Genomic DNA, 19,959 nt, shown 5'->3' with positions numbered 1-19,959 from the left:
CTGCCCTTTGTCACCGATTCTGTTCACAATTTTAATGGACAGAATTTCTAGGCGCAGCCAAGGTGTTGAGGGAGTCCAGTTCGGGGGCCTTAGAATGTCATCTCTGCTATTTGCAGATGATGTGGTTCTTATGGCTTCTTCGGGCTGCGACCTTCAGCGTTTACTGGGACGGTTTGCATCTGAGTGTGAAGCTTCTGGGATGAGACTCAGTACCTCCAAATCAGAGGCCATGGTTCTCAGTCGGAAAAGTGTGGAGTGCTCCCTCCGGGTTGGGAATGAGGTCCTGCCCCAGGTGGAGGAGTTTAAGTATCTAGGGAAAGTGGGAGCGCGAGGTCGGTGCAGCCTCGGCAGTAATGCGGTCGTTGTACCGGACCGTCGTGGTGAAAAGAGAGCTGAGCCGGAGGGCAAAGCTCTCAATTTACCGGTCGATCTATGTTCCCACCCTCACCTATGGTCATGAGCTTTGGGTCATGACGGAAAGAATGAGATCGCGGATACAGGCGGTTGAAATGAGTTTCCTCCGTAGGGTGGCTGGACTCACCCTAAGAGATAGGGTGAGGAGCTCAGCCATCCGGGAGGGGCTCAGAGTAGAGCCGCTTCTCCTTCACATCGAGAGGAGTCAGTTGAGGTGGCTCGGGCATCTAGTCCGGATGCCTCCCGGACGCCTCCCTGGTGAGGTGTTCCGGGCATGCCCAGCCGGGAAAAGGCCCCGGGGCAGACCTAGGACACGCTGGAGGGACTATGTCTCACAGCTGGCCTGGGAACGCCTTGGTGTCCTCCCGGTGGAGCTGGAGGAGGTGGCCGGGGACCGGGAAGTCTGGGCTTCCTTTCTAAGACTGCTGCCCCCGCGACCCGGACCCGGATAAGCGGAGGAAAATGGATGGATGGATGGATGGATGGCAATATGATTCAGTGAATAATTTATCTTAGCCACACATCGACATGATGGAATTATTCATTCGTTCATTCATTTTCTACCGCTTATCCTCACGAGGGTCGCGGGGGTGCTGGAGCCTATCCCAGCTGTCTTCGGGCGAGAGGCAGGGTACACCCTGGACTGGTGGCCAGCCAATCATGTATAGGGCACATACATATAGACAAACAACCATTCACACTCACATTCATACCTATGGACAATTTGGAGTCGCCAATTAACCTAGCATGTTTTTGGAATGTGGGAGGAAACCGGAGTACCCGAAGAAAACCCATGCATGCACGGGGAGAACATACAGTGCATCCGGAAAGTATTCACAGCGCTTCACTTTTTCTACATTTTGTCATGTTACAGCCTCATTCCAAACTGAATTAAATTAATCTCTTACCTCAAAATTCTACACAAAATATTCCATTATGACAATGTGAACAAAGGTTTTTTTGACATGTTTTGAATTTATTAAAAATAGAAAACAAAAAAATCACATTTACATAAGTATTCACAGCCTTTGCCATGAAGCTCAAAATTGAGCTCAGGTGCATCTTTTTTCCACTGATCCTGCTTGAGCTCTTTCTACAGCTTAATTGGAGTCCATCTGCAGTAAATTCAGTTGATTGGACATGATTTGGAAATATAATAACTGTCTATATAAGGTCCCACAGTTGACTGTGCATGTCAGAGCACAAACACCAAGCATGAAGTCAAAAGAACTGTCTGTAGACCTGCGAGACAGGATTGTCTTGAGGCACAAATCTGGGGAAGGATACAGAAAAATGTCTGCTGCTTTGAAGGTCCCAATGAGCACAGTGGCCTCCATTATTCATAAATGGAAGACGTTTGGAACCACCAGGACTCTTCCTAGAGCTGGCCGGCCTTCTAAACTGAGCGATCGGGGAAGAAGGGCCTTAGTCAGGGAGGTGACCAAGGCCCTGATGGTCACTCTGTCAGAGCTCCAGCGTTCCTCTGTGGAGAGAGGAGAGCCTTCCAGAAGGACAACCATCTCTGCAGCAATCCACCAATCAGGCCTGTATGGTAGAGTGGCCAGACGAAAGCCACTCCTTAGTAAAAGGAACATGGCAGCCCGTCTGGAATTTGCCAAAAAGCACCTGAATGACTCTCAGACCATGAGAAGCAAAATTCTCTGGTCTGATGAGACAAAGATTGAACTCTTTGGTGTGAATGCCAGGCGCCATGTTTGGAGGAAACCAGGCACTGCTCAACACCAGGCCAATACCATCCCTACAGTGAAGCATGGTGGTGGCAGCATCATGCTGTGGGGATGTTTTTCAGCAGCAGGAACTGGCAGACTAGTCAGGATAGAAGGAAAAATTATTGCAGCAATATATAGAGATATCCTGGATGAAAACCTGCTCCAGAGCGCTCTTGACCTCAGTAGACTGGTCATGTACCTTGACCATATAGACAGTAGACATTAGCACACAGCCAAGATCTCAAAAGATTGGCTTCAGAACCACTCCGTGAATGTCCTGGAGTGGCCCAGTCAGAGTCCAGACTTGAATCCGATCGAACATCTCTGGAGAGATCTGAAAATGGCTGTGCACAGACGTCTCCCATCCAACCTGATGGAGCTTGAGACTTATTGCAAAGAAGAATGGGCAAAACTGCCTAAAGATAGGTGTGCTAAACTTGTGGGATCATATTCAAAAAGACTTGAGTCTGTAATTGCTGCCAAAGGTGGATCAACAAAGTATTAAGCAAAGGCTGTGATTTTTTTGTTTTCTATTTTTAATAAATTCAAAACATATCAAAAAAACTTTTTTCACATTGTCATAATGGAGTATTTTGTGTAGAATTTTGAGGTAAGAGATTAATTTAATTCAGTTTGGAATGAGGCTGTAACATGACAAAATGTAGAAAAAGTGAATCGCTGTGAATACTTTCCGGATGCACTGTACAAAGTCCACACAGAGATGGCCGAGGGTGGAATTGAACCCTGGTCTCCTAGCTGTGAGGTCTGCGCGCTAACCACTCGACCGCCGACTGCAGCCCAGAATTATTCATACAGAACTAATTTATCCTGATAGTCATCGGCTTCATTAATGTCAATAAGTAAATTAGGAGTACAATTCAAACAGGAATATGGCCATTTAATTGTTATATAAATTGGGAAACTTAACAGTCTTCATTATTCAATTGATTTGGATCAAATACACATATTCATACCGCAGTGTTGTGCTTGAAATAGTTTAAAAGAACGTTAATTGAAAACCATTTTTCTAGGAATGTTGAACTGAAGGCAACAGCGTGTTATTATCACTGCACAAAATGAAGTACACATGAAGCACTCCACTTGCACTCAACAGTGCCTCTGCTGGTGGCAATCGAGGTGAGCACTCCATTGACTTTGCCTCAATGGCTCAATATGTGATCTAATTTAGTGTGTAGTGCAGATTTGGAAGATATAATATAAACATGTTTTGTTTCCATTTATTTCAATACAACTAAAGCTCAGCTCAGTAGTAACAAAATTAAAATATGTGTAGTACAGGGTGGCACGGCGGTCGAGTGGTTAGCGTGTAGACCTCACAGCTAGGAGACCAGGGTTCAACACCCTCGGCCATCTCTGTGTGGAGTTTGCATGTTCTCCCCATTCATGCATGGGTTTTCGCCGGTAGGTATGAATGTGTGTGTGAATGGTTGTTTGTCTATATGTGCCCTGTGATTGGCTGGCGACCAGTCCAGGGTGTACCCCGCCTCTCGCCCGAAGACAGCTGGGATAGGCTCCAGCACCCCCGCGACCCTCGTGAGGCAAAAGCGGTAGAAAATGAATGAATGAATTAATGTGTAGTACAGTGCTAACAATAGCATTGTAGCTACCGGTGTACACTTAGCATTTCTCTCGACGTCCGCTGCATTCGTTTTTGCAATCAAATAAAACTTAAATGGGCTCTGAATATTCTCTAGTAATCTACAGCAATTGTGGTTCATTTAAAACCAAGTTACCACCTGAACTTTGTGAAAGGCGTGGTCTCCTTCTGCGGTCCTGTGGAATCACAATGCCGAGGCGTCACGTACCTCCTAACGGTAGAAGAGTGTAATTGCACCAGCTACTACTACACTTGTTTTAGACACGGATGTACAATACAGTACAGTACAGGAACGACTTCCGTGTACACTCTTTGATGGACGTAGGGTTTTCATCTAAGTCAGAATTTATACTTAAATGTCACACTACACTCACACTACACAGAACACACTGACATATAAAAATCCACACAATAACAATTTCATTCATTCATTTTCTACCGCTTTTTCCTCACGAGGCTCGCAGGGGTGCTGGAGCCTATCCCAGCTGTCTTCAGGCAAGAGGCGGGGTACACGCTGGACTGGTCGCCAGCCAATCACAGGGCACATATAGACAAACAACCATTCACACTCATTCATACCTATGGACAATTTGGAGTGGCCAATTAACCTAGCATGTTTTTGGAATGTGGGAGGAAACCAGAGTACCCGGAGAAAACCCACGCGTGCACGGGGGAGAACATGCAAACTCCACACAGAGATGGCCGAGGGTGGGAATTGAACCCTGGTCTCCTAGCTGTGAGGTTTGCGCGCTAACCACTAGACCGCCGTGACGCCCTACAATAACAATTTAAAGATGTTAATTGAAATGAAATGGTAATAAAATAACTTCCCTTTATCTCTGCTATTGTCCCTACCTTGCTAAAATATTGTCCCAGAATAGTCTCCTTCTCCTCCCAGATCTCCTTGTAACAATACATGCAATCCACGATCCTCTCACATTCAATAATCTTTATCCTTAATGGTGGTCGCAACAGTTGAGCAGTTCAGACCAAAAGAGTGGTCTCCTCTGAGCTTTTTTTCACTACAAAGGTGGTGGCATTCTATTTTTTTTTGGTTCACTGCCGCTTGGGAGACATAATTAAGTGTAAAAAGTTCAGAAGTGATATTCGTCAATGGGCTGTGAGACATTATCTCTCCAGTATGTCCTATAGGTTGGCCCCCGGGGCCCTCTCCGTGCTGGGCATGCCCGGATCACCTCACCAGGGAGGCGTCTGGGTTCGATGGCCTGGGAACGCCTTGGTGGAGGTGCCCAGGTAAATGTTTGGGCTTCCCTACTGAGACTGAGGAAGCACATCCTGCACGGGGCACACTTCAATGTTATGCTGCGGGCCCGCATGTATTGTTCCACCTTTCTGTAACTAGTTCTTGAGCGAGTGTCAAGTTTAACGACCAAAACTAAATTATGCCAAAGCATTCATAAACACAAAATGTCATAATCCCACCCCTGTAAACTGAGGACCACCTGTAACCTCCCCCCAAAAATAAAAAGTTCAATGTTTTTCCACTCACAGAAGCATCCATCTCATTTGTAAAGAACCACATTGATTCCTGGTTGCAGATGGCAGTCTCTGATAATACAAAAAAATGCACACTCCACAAGCACAATCAGTGTGAGTATCAACACTCATACATGTCCATTTCAACAAGGCCAGGAGCGCAAAGCCTGTATCAGCATAAAACATGAGGCTTCCACAGCTGCTTTGCATTCATATTCACAAAAGGGTCCTGTGTGATTCCACAATGATTGAGCTTCACCGTAATGCATGCTTGGGAAAAGAAATGGTGGTATTATGTAGGAGATGACAGTCATAACAAAAGAGCTGCAAATCATAGAAAATATTAAGATCTACATATGCAAGCAAGAGATGACTTCCAGCAATACCTATAAAACACCACTTGGTGTCAGTAACACTGTTGCCTCACCAGTGGTTAGTTAATTTCGGCAGCAGTTTACTTCCATCCATACTATTAAAGCGTGGATAGAAAATTGCTGGCCGCAATAGAAGAAAATAAAAAGCAGCAAAGTTCAAACAGGTGCACTCATTTATTTACATTTACATTAGTTATCACTCACCATCACACACACACACACACACACACACAAAGAACAATCGTTGCATTTTCACCAAATTTGCCCCAAAACCAAACATTGATGCCTTTTAAAAGCCTAAAATGTACATGATTTAAATACCCTACGGAGGCAAGAGACATTCAAAACACGTCTTTAAATAAAAATAAAATCTGCCTTCCAGCCAAGAAGTGTGAGTTAAAAATATTCAAAAGTGACATTAAAACCATAACAGCCGCAGAGAAATCGGAGCTGATTGACACATTCAACAAGCTTGTGATGCAAACAAGGGAAGACTTAGTGTTTTCCCTTAATACTTACTTAAAAGCACATTTAATATTGAATTAAATATGATCCAGCCGCCGTTATCATTTAGTGTGCTCCACAGTTTGTGACAAAATAAATACATGACACGGTGAGTCAAAAGGTCAGAGCAAGTCGGGCAGGATGAGGCCCGGCGGTTTAGGCTCCACGCAGTTTATCCAAAAATTGGCACAGCTGGCGTGGTACTGGTGGCCACCATACAGCAGCTTGAAGTTGTCCGTCTCAGAGTTGAACACCTGTGGGGATAGAAAGGTGAGACAGAGGTGCTGATAGGACATTTGGACACTCAGAACACAAGAAATGCAGTCCATTTTGCAAGGGAATGTGTAGTTACTCCACAAATCTGGAAGGTTATTTTAAAAGGTTATGATACTCTCCACTGCAAGGTGTACGCAACAGGAGATTTGCATATTGTTGAAAAATGTGATGCGGTGAATTTGACAATATACTACTCATATGGCCAATAATACAATAAGCAAACAAAGCAGCCACACATGTCAACTCTTCAGGTCAAAAAAATATACATATTCTGGACAGATGATTTGAAAGAGGGGAGAGCGAGGCCATACAGTGCGAAGGTTGAGAGGCCATGTCTGAACACATCAGGGGCGCTGCAACACCATCTACTGTATCTCCCACACACCATGCTGTCCTTTCATCGCATCCTAACAGATTCAGTCATTGAACATCTGAGAAGTGATGAACACAACACAACCACCTTTTTCAGATGTATCAATGACTGTTGCCTGGCAGAGGCCTCACACCACATCTTAACGACTGTTGGTTTCCATAGTAGAGCCACAGTAGAGCCTGCAGCATACCCTCAGACTAAAGCCGTCCTATCTAGTTATGTGCATGAAGTGATGAAGCCTGCTCAGATGAGAGGCAAAACATCTTCTAAGACAACCTGATCAGCCCTGCTGCAATTGATTCAATGCCCCGAGAAGGCAAATATTCAGGTTTGCATAGTTCTGCGACACACTATTATTATCAACATATGTGAATGGTGGGTGTTCATACATGAAATACACATAACATTTGACTAGCTGCTCAGCAGAGTGCAGTCTGAGGACGCTCATGTGTAATGGGTGTGAGTCATGTGAAGTGAATCATAGCCTCCCACACACAAGAAGCAGCCCTGCATACACATTTCCTTAAAGCTTCTACAAATCGTTATAAGTCAAACATGATCTCCTCTAGGCGGACAGCAGCTGTCTGGATGAAGAGCGTCCTCATACACTTGACACATTTTTCAACCAAAGCAGCATACACTCTGCAAAACTGTACACTACGAGATTACCCAACCATGAGAACGATGCTCCAATTAATGTTTGTATAAAATGCCTGCTGTTGCAGGTGTGCACGCGCTTTAAAATGTTACTCAACTATTGTTGTGATACTCATGTTGTCTTACACTTAATCCAGCCTGATCAGTTTGCTCTTTACTGCTATTTAGTGCTGCAACTAGCAATTATTTTCATAGTTGAATAATCTGAACTATGGTTCATAGAGTAATCAGTTAGGCCTTAATGACCCAAATCAATATGAAGCAAACATCACCAGTTTGTGGTTTGGTCCACAACATACAACACAAAGAGGAAAAATTGTTTGTTTTCAAAGTCAAAGCTGATGTGTGTGAATATGTTGTTTTGCCTAAAACACATAACGCTTTCATAGATGACTGAAGAAATGTAAACATATTCACATTCCAGGCTAAAATCAAAAGGATATTTAAAAAACTATATTACACTATATTAAAAAAAACTATGACTCAAGTACCAAAATAGTTGATTTATTGGATAATCAATTATTTATTGATTTATCATCTAATTGCTGCTCTACGATTACAACATTGGTTCTGTTGCTGCTGTGTTGTGAAATATACCAGTGGATGTGGTCAAAGACAGCTATATTTTCCTTTCCACTTTTTCCATTATTAAAAAAAGTTGCCACATACAGTGAAGAAAATAAGTATTTGAACACCCTGCTATTTTGCTATTTCTCCCACTTAGAAATCATGGAGGGGTCTGAAATTTTCATCGTAGGTGCATGTCCACTGTGAGAGAGATAAACTAAAAAGAAAAATCCAGAAATCACAATGCATGATTTTTTAACAATTTATTTGTGTGATACAGCTGCAAATAAGTATTTGAACACCTGTGTATCATCTAGAATTCTGACCCTGAAAGACCTGTTAGTCTGCCCATTAGAAGTCCACCTGCACTCCATGTATCATCCTGAATCAGATGCACCTGTTTGAGGTCGTTAGCTGCATAAAGACACCTGTCCACCCCATACAATCAGTAAGACTTTAACTTGTAACATGGCGAAGACCAAAGAGCTGTCCAAAGACACCAGAGACAAAATTGTACACCTCCACAAGGCTGGAAAGGGCTACGGAGCAATTACCAAGCAGCTTGGTGAAAAAAGGTCCACTGTTGGAGCTATCATTAGAAAATGGAAGAAGCTAAACATGACGGTCAATCTCAATCGGAGTGGAGCCCCATGCAAGATATCACCTCGTGGGGTCTCAATGATTCTAAGAAAGGTGAGGAATCAGCCCAGAACTACACGACAGGACTTGGTCAATGACCTGAAAAGAGCTGGGACCACCGTTTCCAAGGTTACTGTAGGTAATACACTAAGACGTCATGATGTGAAATCATGCATGGCACGAAAGGTTCCCCTGCTTAAACCAGCACATGTCAAGGCCCGTCTTAAGTTTGCATATGACCATTTGGATGATACAGAGGAGTCATGGGAGAAAGTTTTATGGTCAGATGAGACCAAAATAGAACTTTTTGGTCATAATTCCAATAAGCGTGTTTGGAGGAAGAAGAATGAAGAGTACAATCCGAAGAACACCATCCCTACTGTGAAGCATGGGGGTGGTAGCATCATGCTTTGGGGGTGTTTTTCTGCACATGGGACAGGACGAGTGCACTGCATTAAAGAGAGGATGACTGGGGCCGTGTATTGTGAGATTTTGGGGAACAACCTCCTTCCCTCTGTCAGAGCATTGAAGATGGGTCGTGGCTGGGTCTTCCAACACGACAACGACCTGAAGCACACAGCCAGGAAAACCAAGGAGTGGCTCCGTAAGAAGCATCTCAATGTTCTAGCATGGCCCAGCCAGTCTCCAGACCTGAACCCAATCGAAAATCTTTGGAGGGAGCTCAAACTCCGTGTTTCTCAGCGACAGCCCAGAAACCTGACTGATCTAGAGAAGATCTGTGTGGAGGAGTGGGCCAAGATCCCTCCTGCAGTGTGTGCAAACCTGGTGAAAAACTACAGGAAACGTTTGACCTCTGTAATAGCAAACAAAGGCTACTGTACCAAATATTAACATTCATTTTCTCAGGTGTTCAAATACTTATTAGCAGCTGTATCACACAAATAAATTGTTAAAAAATCATGCATTGTGATTTCTGGATTTTTCTTTTTAGTTTATCTCTCTCACAGTGGACATGCACCTACGATGAAAATTTCAGACCCCTCCATGATTTCTAAGTGGGAGAAATAGCAAAATAGCAGGGTGTTCAAATACTTATTTTCTTCACTGTATATATTACTTTTTAACTAAAAGCCGCCCGCTATCATTTTGGCAGTCAAAACTGTGGATTGATTAAATTCTATAGGAGCCAATACAATAGCTTGTGAAGCATTTAACATTTCAGTTCTTTATTGTAATGACAGTCTGAAGAATGAAGGGATAATTACCCTTGACCTCCTGACACTTTCTGGAGTCAAAGCCTGGAATCACAAAAGGAGTCAGCACGTTGTTGCTCAGTGCAATGAGAGGATGCAGCAGCAGCAGGTAAGTGAGAGCATCTAAGTTGAAGCTATTTTCTGCTTTTGCACAGTAAGCAAGCAACCAACCAAAAGCAACAAGTCTTGGTGATATGGGGCAAAGGTTTCAATTCCAATTAAAATCTCCTCTGTGTTAAAACTGGAATAACCCGAGAGAGCTATTTATGCTAAACAGCTTGGTGATAAGACCAATGATTCAATCCATTCTCGGGTTTCATATTGGAAGGCATCACTGTGCAGACCAGTGAAAGCTGCTGGAACTCCACAAACGCCAAAATGACACTTGAGGATGCTTTGGATGCAATTTCAGCTCTAATTCAACTTGATGAAATAATGATGTGACATTTGCTTGAACATTTAGAAGAATCATTTGCAAGAGGACAGAGTAGGAGAGAAGAAGCTAACAAGGTAGAGCATCGTAAGGCCTGGTGAGCCTGTCAATGTCTGTGCACCTTTAAGCAGTAAACAAATCAGCACATCTTAGCTGAGAGGACAATGCAACAATCAGTGGTGCCTGCGATGTGCAAAGCACTTCTTTTACTTCATTATCCTCTGAGGCGACTCTCCTCCTACCATAACCTTGTTAGTGTGCCAATATGTAATTAAAACCACATTCATTTTTGGAGAGGTGAGAGACTGAGCGGGTATGTATTATGCCATAACTGGACTGAACCATTAATGTAGCTGGTGAAAGGTCCCACACCACCATCATTCCCTGCACCACACCCTCAAAGGACACCATGGGTGAAAATAGAGGTATAATACACCAGCCTCTAAAGGTCTCGTAAGGCCTTCAAGAATCAACCCACAGAGGAGCCAAAGTGGCAATTCTGCTCTCCCTCAAGTCCGTGTTTGCTGCTCTTCAAGAGTCTCCAGCATAACGAGAGAGGCGACAACAATGACCTGCACTGATTGTGCTGAAAGCACCTCTCCGACAGCTGATTGTTCAATCATTACTTAGCAACCGTTACCAAGGAGCTCTGTCAAGCTTTTGATTTCTCCAAGCTGCTGCAGTGAGGGTCATACTGGGTGTGTGTATACACTGCAAGGCGGAGGTTTGATTCCTGATGTCATTTACTGAGCTTCCATGTTCTGCTTTTATCATTGTTGTCAAAGGATTAAGTAACTGGGAGGCGGAGCTTAACTGAGCTACCAAATACCAGAATGATTTTTCCTATTGGAGAGGTGCAATTCTGCCACTTTAGCCCCCCTTTGCAAGGCTCACCCATGTGACCCACCCCACCTACACCCGCTAGAAGGAGACAGCAGAACGGGAATTAAGTTTCATACTCGCTTAAAAAGGCGTCCAAGCGTGCTTTCCTCTTTACTCTGTAAATGTTTCACAGACATATGTCACATTTTAACTGTTTGTTTGTGTGTGTGTGTCTGTGTGTGTGTGTGTGTACCAACCTTGCTGCGAGAGTCAACGTTGAGCAAGCATACCCCACATGCTAGCTCCTTGGCATTCTTGATGCCGTGCCTCAGAATGCAGGAGGTGAAATCCAGAGAACTTTCATCAGGCTGAACAAACACAAGACACATGCATTGTCTCAATACTTGCGCCATCATTTTTACTTTTGGCTTTTTCCTTCTCCTTTTTCCCACAGCGAGTCAATCACATTAATGGTTTTGGGTTAGTATTTACACAGGATGCCTGTCCTGATGCAACCCTGGCCTGGAATAGAAGCCATGCCCTTTTCTACCATAAAAGGCAGAAGCGTGTACCAGTACAACAATTTCACATGAGTTCCGGTCAGTTTTTTATTTTTTTTTTTATCAATGAAGCATAATGTTCAAACTACTGTTGATCAGCTATGAACTATGCTATAATGAAATTAGGTTAAGGTTTCGGTCAATAGGTTTTTTTTTCTTACAGTAAACATCACCCAGCAGTGCAATGCACATTGCACAGTGAAATTATATTTCAAGACAATGAAAGAGTCTTAATGTTAACTCATACAGCATCCTTGTGAATGCTTAAAGGACAAATCACGATACATCTGTCTCATCAATAGGTCGACTTTGCCTTCAGCCACTAAATAGTTGTCTGGCACTGTCTCTATGGATCAGGACAGCCTTGTGGTCTCATCGCTTCTGTTTGCAGACACTTGGTGACAAGCTGGTTAAATAAATCAGTTTTGTTCTTGTCATCCCTGCCGATCTGTACACGACTTCAGCAACAGGCAGCGGCTAACACTGCCTCCAACTCAATTGATGATTGATTTGGACCTAATGGAGCGGTCACAGTGGATTCACTAACATTCCATTGTCTCGGTAAATCGGTACATAAACGTCTGTCATCTGCAAAAAAGCCTGAAAATGCAACCACAAATGACTAGGTTGTGCATTATAATGCATGTGTTCATCAAAATAGTGACATATTAGATGTACAATGACGTGCACATTATCTTCAATATCCGAGTACACTTACATGGAGACCAGTCCTGTGGGAAACGCTGGTATGTTACAACCCATGTTCATGTCCTGAGCTGGGTGCCAACACTGCACTAAACACAACAATATGCTAACTTGGATGTTCTAGACACCTGTCCCGTGGTCTCTCGTTTAAGATACTTACCATGAATGTAGTTTTATGTGTGAATGTCTAACACATACAATAATGGTACTCAACTGTACTGTATTGTGTCATCCCTGCCAATCTGTACACGACTTCAGCAACAGGCAGCGGCTAACACTGCTTCCAACTCAATTGATGATTGATTTGGGCCTAATGGAGCGGCCACAGTGGATTCACTAACATTCCATTGTCTAATTGGCAGCCTTTTCATTGTGAACCTGATTGCTGCCAGCCTATTGGCAGAGTGCTCTGAGCGATAAATATGATGCAGGTGGAGCATCTGCGTGTGTCGATCTGTTCATAACCGAGCGTCTCACCGCAAGCTTGGCCAGCGACATGAAGCCCATGAGGTTGTTCCACACACGGCTGACGTCCTTCAAGAGCTGTTGTAGCTTCTCAGAGCATACTGCTGTCGCCTTGATGCCCAGCTCCACACGTCTTGTCACACGGTACACCTCCACCACACCTGACACAAGACCAAAAAACATTCAACACATTCTAGGTGTGATTGTGTAGATTGTGTATGTGTACTCACCCAGCAGATACTCCATGCCCTGAGCAGACTGGATGACCTCTGTGCAGACGGAGGAGCTGCTAATGCCATTCAGTGTATTGTTAGCTTTGGAGATTACCTTCACATGAGAGAACAGGTAATCTCAGATTTACTTGTTCAAACATTTCCTACTGACATGTAGCCTGCAGAGTACAAACCTCCAGAGCACTTTCCAGACACCTCTGCCACTCATAAGCGTAGCGCTCACTCTCCTGCAACCACAAAATGAGTCACAGAATGTCAGTTGTGTGCAGGTGATTTAAAATGTGTGACACTATGGTGAGTCGTAGTGGAATGGCCTCACCTCCACCTCCCCAGTCAGGTCCTTGTACTTGTCCCGGATAACAGGTAAGGTGGGCTTCTCGCTCAGGGTGCTAGATCGGTCTCTGAAGGGTTGCTCTGGAGCTAAAGACGTGGGAGGCCCAATCTCCTTCTCGCCCAAACTGTGACTGCGTTTGTGGGAACCTGTAGGAAGGTGAGAGGGAGCACTTTTTAAATAGCTTTAATATATTGGAAAAAAAAAAATCACCAAACCTGAAATTTGTCTGGAGGGAGGAGTAAATAACTCATCTGGAACAAAGGATAATCATGTCACAAACTGACACATAAATAGCCACCTCTGAATAATTAAATAAAGGACTCATGGTGCCAGACAGACACATTCTGGCAGGCCACCACAAGAAGCACAGACAAAAATTAACCAGGTTATTCCATACATTGCTATACCGATTCATCGGCCGGCCGATATATCGGGCCGATATTTGCGTTCTTGACTTAAATCGGTATCGGCCAATACGCATGTGGGTTCACCAATGTATTTTTTCACCGCATGATTTCCAGACGGGCATCCGCCGGGCAGCTTTGTGTTGCCAGAGCCACAACACACACAGTCGTGGTACCCCTCCCACACTGCAAGAGTGGTGAATCACAACAAGGGTACGTTTTCAACTTTTAATTAGCCTCTAATAGTTAAACTTAGTTGAAATATTGCCACCTGCTTTGAAATAGGAAACATGAACGCCAAGTACATGTAATATACGTGCTTGAAAATATAGTTTAGTTTGTGGGTCTGAAAACCAGGAATGCTGCTGAATGCTTCATCTTTAAAACTGCCTACAGTTGTAATTAGGGAGCTGTTGATGTAGTTGGAGGCTAATATGAACAGCTGTTACCAATACTGCTTTAATGTCAACATTGTCAATTCAGTCCCATGGTGTTTGTAGGAGTTTCATTCAGCGAACGCCGGGCTGAGGTTAAATCCGTGTCGTGTTATGTGTGTGCGCTCTCTCTGAGCACGCACGCACATGCACAAAACAAACTGGAGTGGCCGTCTCAGAGGTCTTTAGCGTGCACAACACAAACTTTAATGATGAGAGAAAGGTTTTATATATCGTACTAAATCGTCAGTGTGGTGTGTTTGTGTGTGTGGAGGCGGGGTGTGTGCGTCACACTGCGGAGGAGCAGTCATCACATCGATGCTAGATAAAACTTAAACTACGACAGAAATGTTTTGCACATGGTTGAATATTTATTCCTTTTAAAGTTGATAATGCCGTTTAAATGTGTGTTTAAGAAAGCTGAATCCTACTGTGTTCAGTGTTTACATTTCAATAAATATTTGTTTAACCTTGAGATCTGTAATATTTGTTATCATCGCCATTTTTTCATGTAAATTGAGGGAGCAAAAACAGTATCGGCCACAAATATCGGCCCAAGCAAAATCGGCCATCGGCTAAGGGTGATGGGAAAAAATCGGTATCGGTGTGAAAAAAAAAAAAAATCGGGCGATCCCTACTCGTGAGCAGGAGCAGTTGAGGTAATATAACCCAAACACTCCCTAACAACAGGCTTCACCTCCCACAGAGACGTGCGTCACTCTCCACTGCCCAATTCTGATCAGATTACGTTCCGCTGGGCAAAGAAGAGAGCCCAAAGCCCTCATCTTCACGCTATTTCGATCCTCAGCTCAGGGAGAACAATCTTTGTCAAATGAGCTTGTATCATACTGTGGAAAAACTGAATAAATAATTCACAGTGCATAACACCAGACTGGACCCTCACACTCTCCAAAAAATAAAAAGGCACGTTAGCCTTTGATCTCAACACTGCCATCTAATGTATGACAGCTTTACTGCAACCTTCTGTACCATTTTGAAATCTCGTTTAAATTTGTGCATAAACATTTCTTTGTTATTTAACAGCCTGGGACGCTGGGTGTGCTGCTTGACAATGTAAGACAAAAACACGTGAACGATTTAGACTATGCTTTATAGATTGGAGAGGCTGGCAGGCCAAGAAGGAAAACAATTCAATTCAAGGATGAAGGACTTTTAACATGTTACCATTACACTCTGCTTGTAATACTGGCCCCAGCACTCTGATTAAATAGAATAAAAAACATCATGGAACTGTCTTTTTGGATTTGACCTGGCAAGAAACAACACTTGCATACAATCAATCATTATTACTAATGCCTAAATTACCACTAGTTAGTTGACACTATAGGATGAAAAAAAAAAACACCATTGGATTGTCTTTATGGATTTAAAAAGCGTTGCACCTTGTGCTGGGTGCAGGAGTTTTCCTTAAAGGGGACCTATTGTGATAATTTTTCAGATCTTTGTATTGAGTTGTGGACTGCTATAGAGTTACACACGATAACCAACACACAAAGCTTTATAGTTCTTCCAGAATCTGCACCTATTTAGCTGTATTTCTTTGGACTTCTGATTTCTTTGGACAAACTTGCAACTGGGTACTGTTTCAAAATGAAAAAGGTTATATCTTAACAAAGAAGGAGCACTTATATGCAGTGTTTCCCCACAAGTACCTTTATTTGTGTATCTTAAAACAAAAAAATTCAGCCTTGGTCATGAACCCATTATAAGGGTACTGAAGGATATGTAACTCTGCATATGAACAGACTTCATAATAACCCTGTCAGACAATAAGACGCAGCAGGAGGGTGTTGCTGGCTTAGAGAGTCAAGAAAAGCATCGAGCGACAAATCTAATGACTCTGCTTTTGGAGACTGTAACAAAGACTGTATTGCTCTATGGCTCCTGCTTGGGTCTCTCGTTTAAGATACTTACCATGAATGTAGTTTTATAGTTCTGAATGTGTGAATTTCCAACACACATACAATAACGGTACTCAACTGTACTGTATTGAATATTTTTGGCTTTGAGCAAGATGAACATTGCGGTAATAATTAGTAGAAACATGATGGGACTTACCTTGGACAGACAAGTCAAATGTAGCCAGCTCATTCTTGATCATCTCCTCACTGGATTTGACTTTGGGCTGAGCGCTGGCTTTCAGGAAGTCAGACTTTCCAAACTTTGGCTTGTCTCCCTGAAAGGCTCCAAACTCAGAGGTTTCACTTTGATTGGCCTCGGAACCGGCCTCAATAACAGCAGGAGGAGAGTCTGATTTCTCCGATACTGTGGTGGCAAAATCCCCAAAGTCATCCTCATCATCAATGCCGCTACCCTTTTGGTCCTTGGTGCTAAAGTCAGAAAAGGGTACAAACTTGCCTTCGGAAAATGCGGCATCGTCTGTGTGGAAGTTGGTCTTGGCTGGAGAGGTGGTCAAGATGTTTGCGCTGCTATCAGAATTGAGCTCCAATTTTTGTTTTAGGGCTAAAGGTGGAGGGCCTTCACCATCGAGACCCTGAGACTTTTGGACCTCAACGGTGACACATTCCTCACGGTCCAACCAGTCGTAAGTGGCCAGGCTGCTGAGGGCTGAAGTCCCAAAGGGGTCAAATTTCATGTCGTCTCCTTCTGTAATGACAACACAGACATGCCAGTGGTTCCTGGGGATAACAAAGATACTGCTATGACAGACTGGAGATGGATGGGCCTTAAAGAGACATTCCTATCAAATAGTTTGCCTTCTTCGGTTCAGGTGATCGATATTCTCTTTTAAGGCTCAGTTGACATTCAGAGGACATTGTACATATGGTAACTTACCTCAAACTGATATACAGGATAAATACAATGGTGAGTCTTGTTTCCTGTCAGAATTATAATTCTAACTCTAAGGGTAGATGTAACAAAACATGCTACTAGTAAATTACCACACATTTGCATGACATTTTTCTAAATATAATAACATAATTCTATATAGAATATACTATATTATACATGATACAATTATATGTCTATGTAATGTATTATTACTTTATGAAACTGTAATAAAGTTCTCTGTGATTGGCTGGTGACCAGTCCGGGGTGTGCCCCGCTTCTCACCTGAAGGCAGCTGGGATGGGCTCCAGCACCCCCCGTCACCATCGTGAGCATAAGCGGCAGAAAATTAATGAATGAATAATATAGCTATACTAATTAATACAAATTTTAATACTGTGCACTGTATATGTGTTATATGTGTATACTGTGTTATTTGATTTCAAGAGGTCAGTTCAGACTAGTCAAACCTCAGTGTTGGTATTATTCCGTTTTTGGTGACAACTATCACTAAAATTTTGCCTACGTGTTCGCCAACATTGTCAATTTTGTATGTATTGTTCGGCAAAGTCACATGTTGCTGACTCACTGTCACTTCTCTTGGGTGCAAACAACAATCTGCCATGTGGCCAAGGAAAGTTGCAAGTGCCAGCAATTTGAAAAAGGTGAGAAACGATGTTGAACTCAATCTCACGCGGATGTACAGGGTGTCCACATCAACAATCAGTTCCATCCATTCATCATCTATAACAGTGTTTTTCAACCTTTTTTGAGCCACGGCACGTTTTTTACATTGGAAAAATCTTGTGGCACACCACTAACCAAAAATGTTACAAAATGTCACCATGACCGGAGGAACAAGGTAGGTGTTGCCACACGGACCAATATTACATTGCTCTGCCAGTCTTTACACCATAGACACTCCACAGTAGCCACGTTTTTACATGACGAATGACCTTTTGGGAAACAATGGTATCCATGGAAAGGAATATTCCAATCTCTTGTCTACATGCGCTGTGAAAATCAACCAGAGTAGTCAATCGGGCATGCGCAGTAAAACGTAGACATCAACATCACGTGATACCGGCTTCCCCAAGTTTTCCTTTCACTTGTTGGAATAACTCCGTATTGTCAGTTTTTCGTCTGTCCAGTCTTGAAATTTAGTTTGAATCAAAAACAAACTTTGCTTAGTCCAGTGCCGATTGCTCACCTCCATTTTCAAAAGTGAAGAACGTCTGGATCTGCGTGTTACGTCATATCTGAGCATGCGCTGAAAGAACGCACCTGGGATAAATTTAAACAGGAAAAGATCACATTCAATCTTGCTAATATTAACTCGGGACATGTTTTATATAGATATATATTTTCTCGTGTATTAACGGAGCTAATTATATCATAAAAGACTAGAAATTTGCCGGGAAATGAAAATAGTATCGTAATAAGTAGTAATTTGTTTTAACCGATATCGATATAACGAGACTTTACTTTATTTCATGACTTTTATCTAAAATATCCCACATTGGCATTCCAATATAGGCAGTCAATTCCAGCCTCCGCCGATACACATCTATCCAGAACCAGGCAGATAGAGCTGGACAGAATCCATGTGATCACAACAGGGTGTGCTAGCATTAACAGGGAGTAGGAGTGAAGTCGGCCAGGCGTCAATATTTGTCATTAAGTCAGCGCAAAACTTGTCATGCATAGATTTCACGTGGGGGCACAAAACCAGAGAAATTAAATACAATCAACATCATTGCATACTTGATGCAGCATTACACCGGAAACTCCCTTGGGATGGCAAAACGTAATTCACTGTAACTGTAAACTGTAAAGAGCTGGCTCCCGTTTGTGGTGAGTAATGACGGGTTTAAACGCTTCTTTGCGAACCTCGCTATATTATGCCTATCATTGATTACAACTATACTCCAGACGTTCTCAGAGTAACAGCGCTGACTTGATCAAGCATTTTCGAACATTTCACTGTACAAAATAGGTAAATGCATGATCCTTGCTGATATCGGACTGATATCTATATTAAAGGCAGATTTGAAAACATATTTATGAGATACTCTCCACAGTTGAGTAAATGCTAAGCTACGTTTGTCATATATATTACATTTTGAGTTGTACTTGCACAAAGGTTATTTTGTTTTGCCCCTCAATATTCAGGTGTAACACTCACACAGTCACACAAACAAGCATCATTTTAAGACATATGGTGTGCAATCCCTTGGAGAACACAAAAAGCAATTTGTGAAATTGACAAGGATCTAGTGCTGTGTGCAGTAATTAGATCAATTTGAAGCATCTCAAGCAAGGGAAAAAGAAGAAAAATAAGACGATTAGCCATTTCAGAGATACCAACAGGAATATTTATTACGACAAGAATGAGAGAGGGGGAAAAAAGAGAAGAAAAAGTCACAAAGTACTGTGAAAGAGATCTATAGTTACAAGAGGTTTGTTTTTCTTGCAAACTAACACGTGTAAAACTATAGAGTTCAGTTTCGTTATGATACAAGGGCATGCAGAGTCAGGAGGGCAGAAAAAGAGCCAAAAAGGTGAAACCAAGAGAACCCGAGGATAGAGAGAAGCACAAGGCACATTCACAGACTTTTTAAAAAATCAGTCATTCAAGGAGATTCATTTAAACGTTTAGCTTGCAAAAGCCACAGTTTTTTGTTTTGGATAAGATAAAGCTCAGGGGGGGAACCCTTTGAGGACTTGACAGACAAATCTGGCAGAGAATGGCCACAAAAATACATAAGGATAGAAGCCTTCTAACTTGATCATCTACTATGAATTTGGATAAAAAAATACTGTTTATTAAGTTATCTGGGTCAAGCAATCAAAGGGTTAGAGGAAGCAAAAAGGGCTGTTCTTAAAGCGGAAATC

General features: G+C 42.7%; 1 protein-coding gene across 8 annotated transcripts in view; it reads right to left on the bottom strand.

Annotated features, from left to right (window-relative positions):
* Positions 1-5,752: 5,752 nt before the first annotated feature.
* Positions 5,753-19,959, bottom strand: part of synrg (synergin, gamma) — a 28,797-nt gene continuing 14,590 nt past the window's right edge. For 2 of the 8 annotated variants that reach the window (XM_058079166.2, XM_058079167.2), the window contains 9 exons: positions 16,333-16,881; positions 13,401-13,561; positions 13,255-13,308; positions 13,079-13,175; positions 12,861-13,009; positions 11,376-11,486; positions 11,256-11,294; positions 9,876-9,908; positions 5,754-6,391 (listed from right to left, as the gene is read on the bottom strand). In XM_058079166.2, coding sequence (XP_057935149.2) covers positions 6,260-6,391; positions 9,876-9,908; positions 11,256-11,294; positions 11,376-11,486; positions 12,861-13,009; positions 13,079-13,175; positions 13,255-13,308; positions 13,401-13,561; positions 16,333-16,881 — 1,325 coding nt within the window. In that variant the 3' untranslated portion in view covers positions 5,754-6,259. Of the gene's footprint in view, positions 6,392-9,875; positions 9,909-11,255; positions 11,295-11,375; positions 11,487-12,860; positions 13,010-13,078; positions 13,176-13,254; positions 13,309-13,400; positions 13,562-16,332; positions 16,882-19,959 lie in introns of all 8 variants that reach the window. The other 6 variants (XM_058079165.2, XM_058079168.2, XM_078792643.1 and 3 more) reach the window with 5 other exon arrangements.

The sequence above is a fragment of the Doryrhamphus excisus genome, linkage group LG8 (assembly GCF_037039965.1).
Source record: "Doryrhamphus excisus strain RoL-2023G ecotype Guam linkage group LG8, RoL_Dexc_Guam_v1.1, whole genome shotgun sequence".
Taxonomy (NCBI): Eukaryota; Metazoa; Chordata; class Actinopteri; order Syngnathiformes; family Syngnathidae; genus Doryrhamphus; species Doryrhamphus excisus.
The sequence above is the reverse complement of the archived record's forward strand: the minus strand, read 5'-3'. Positions and strand labels throughout refer to the sequence as shown.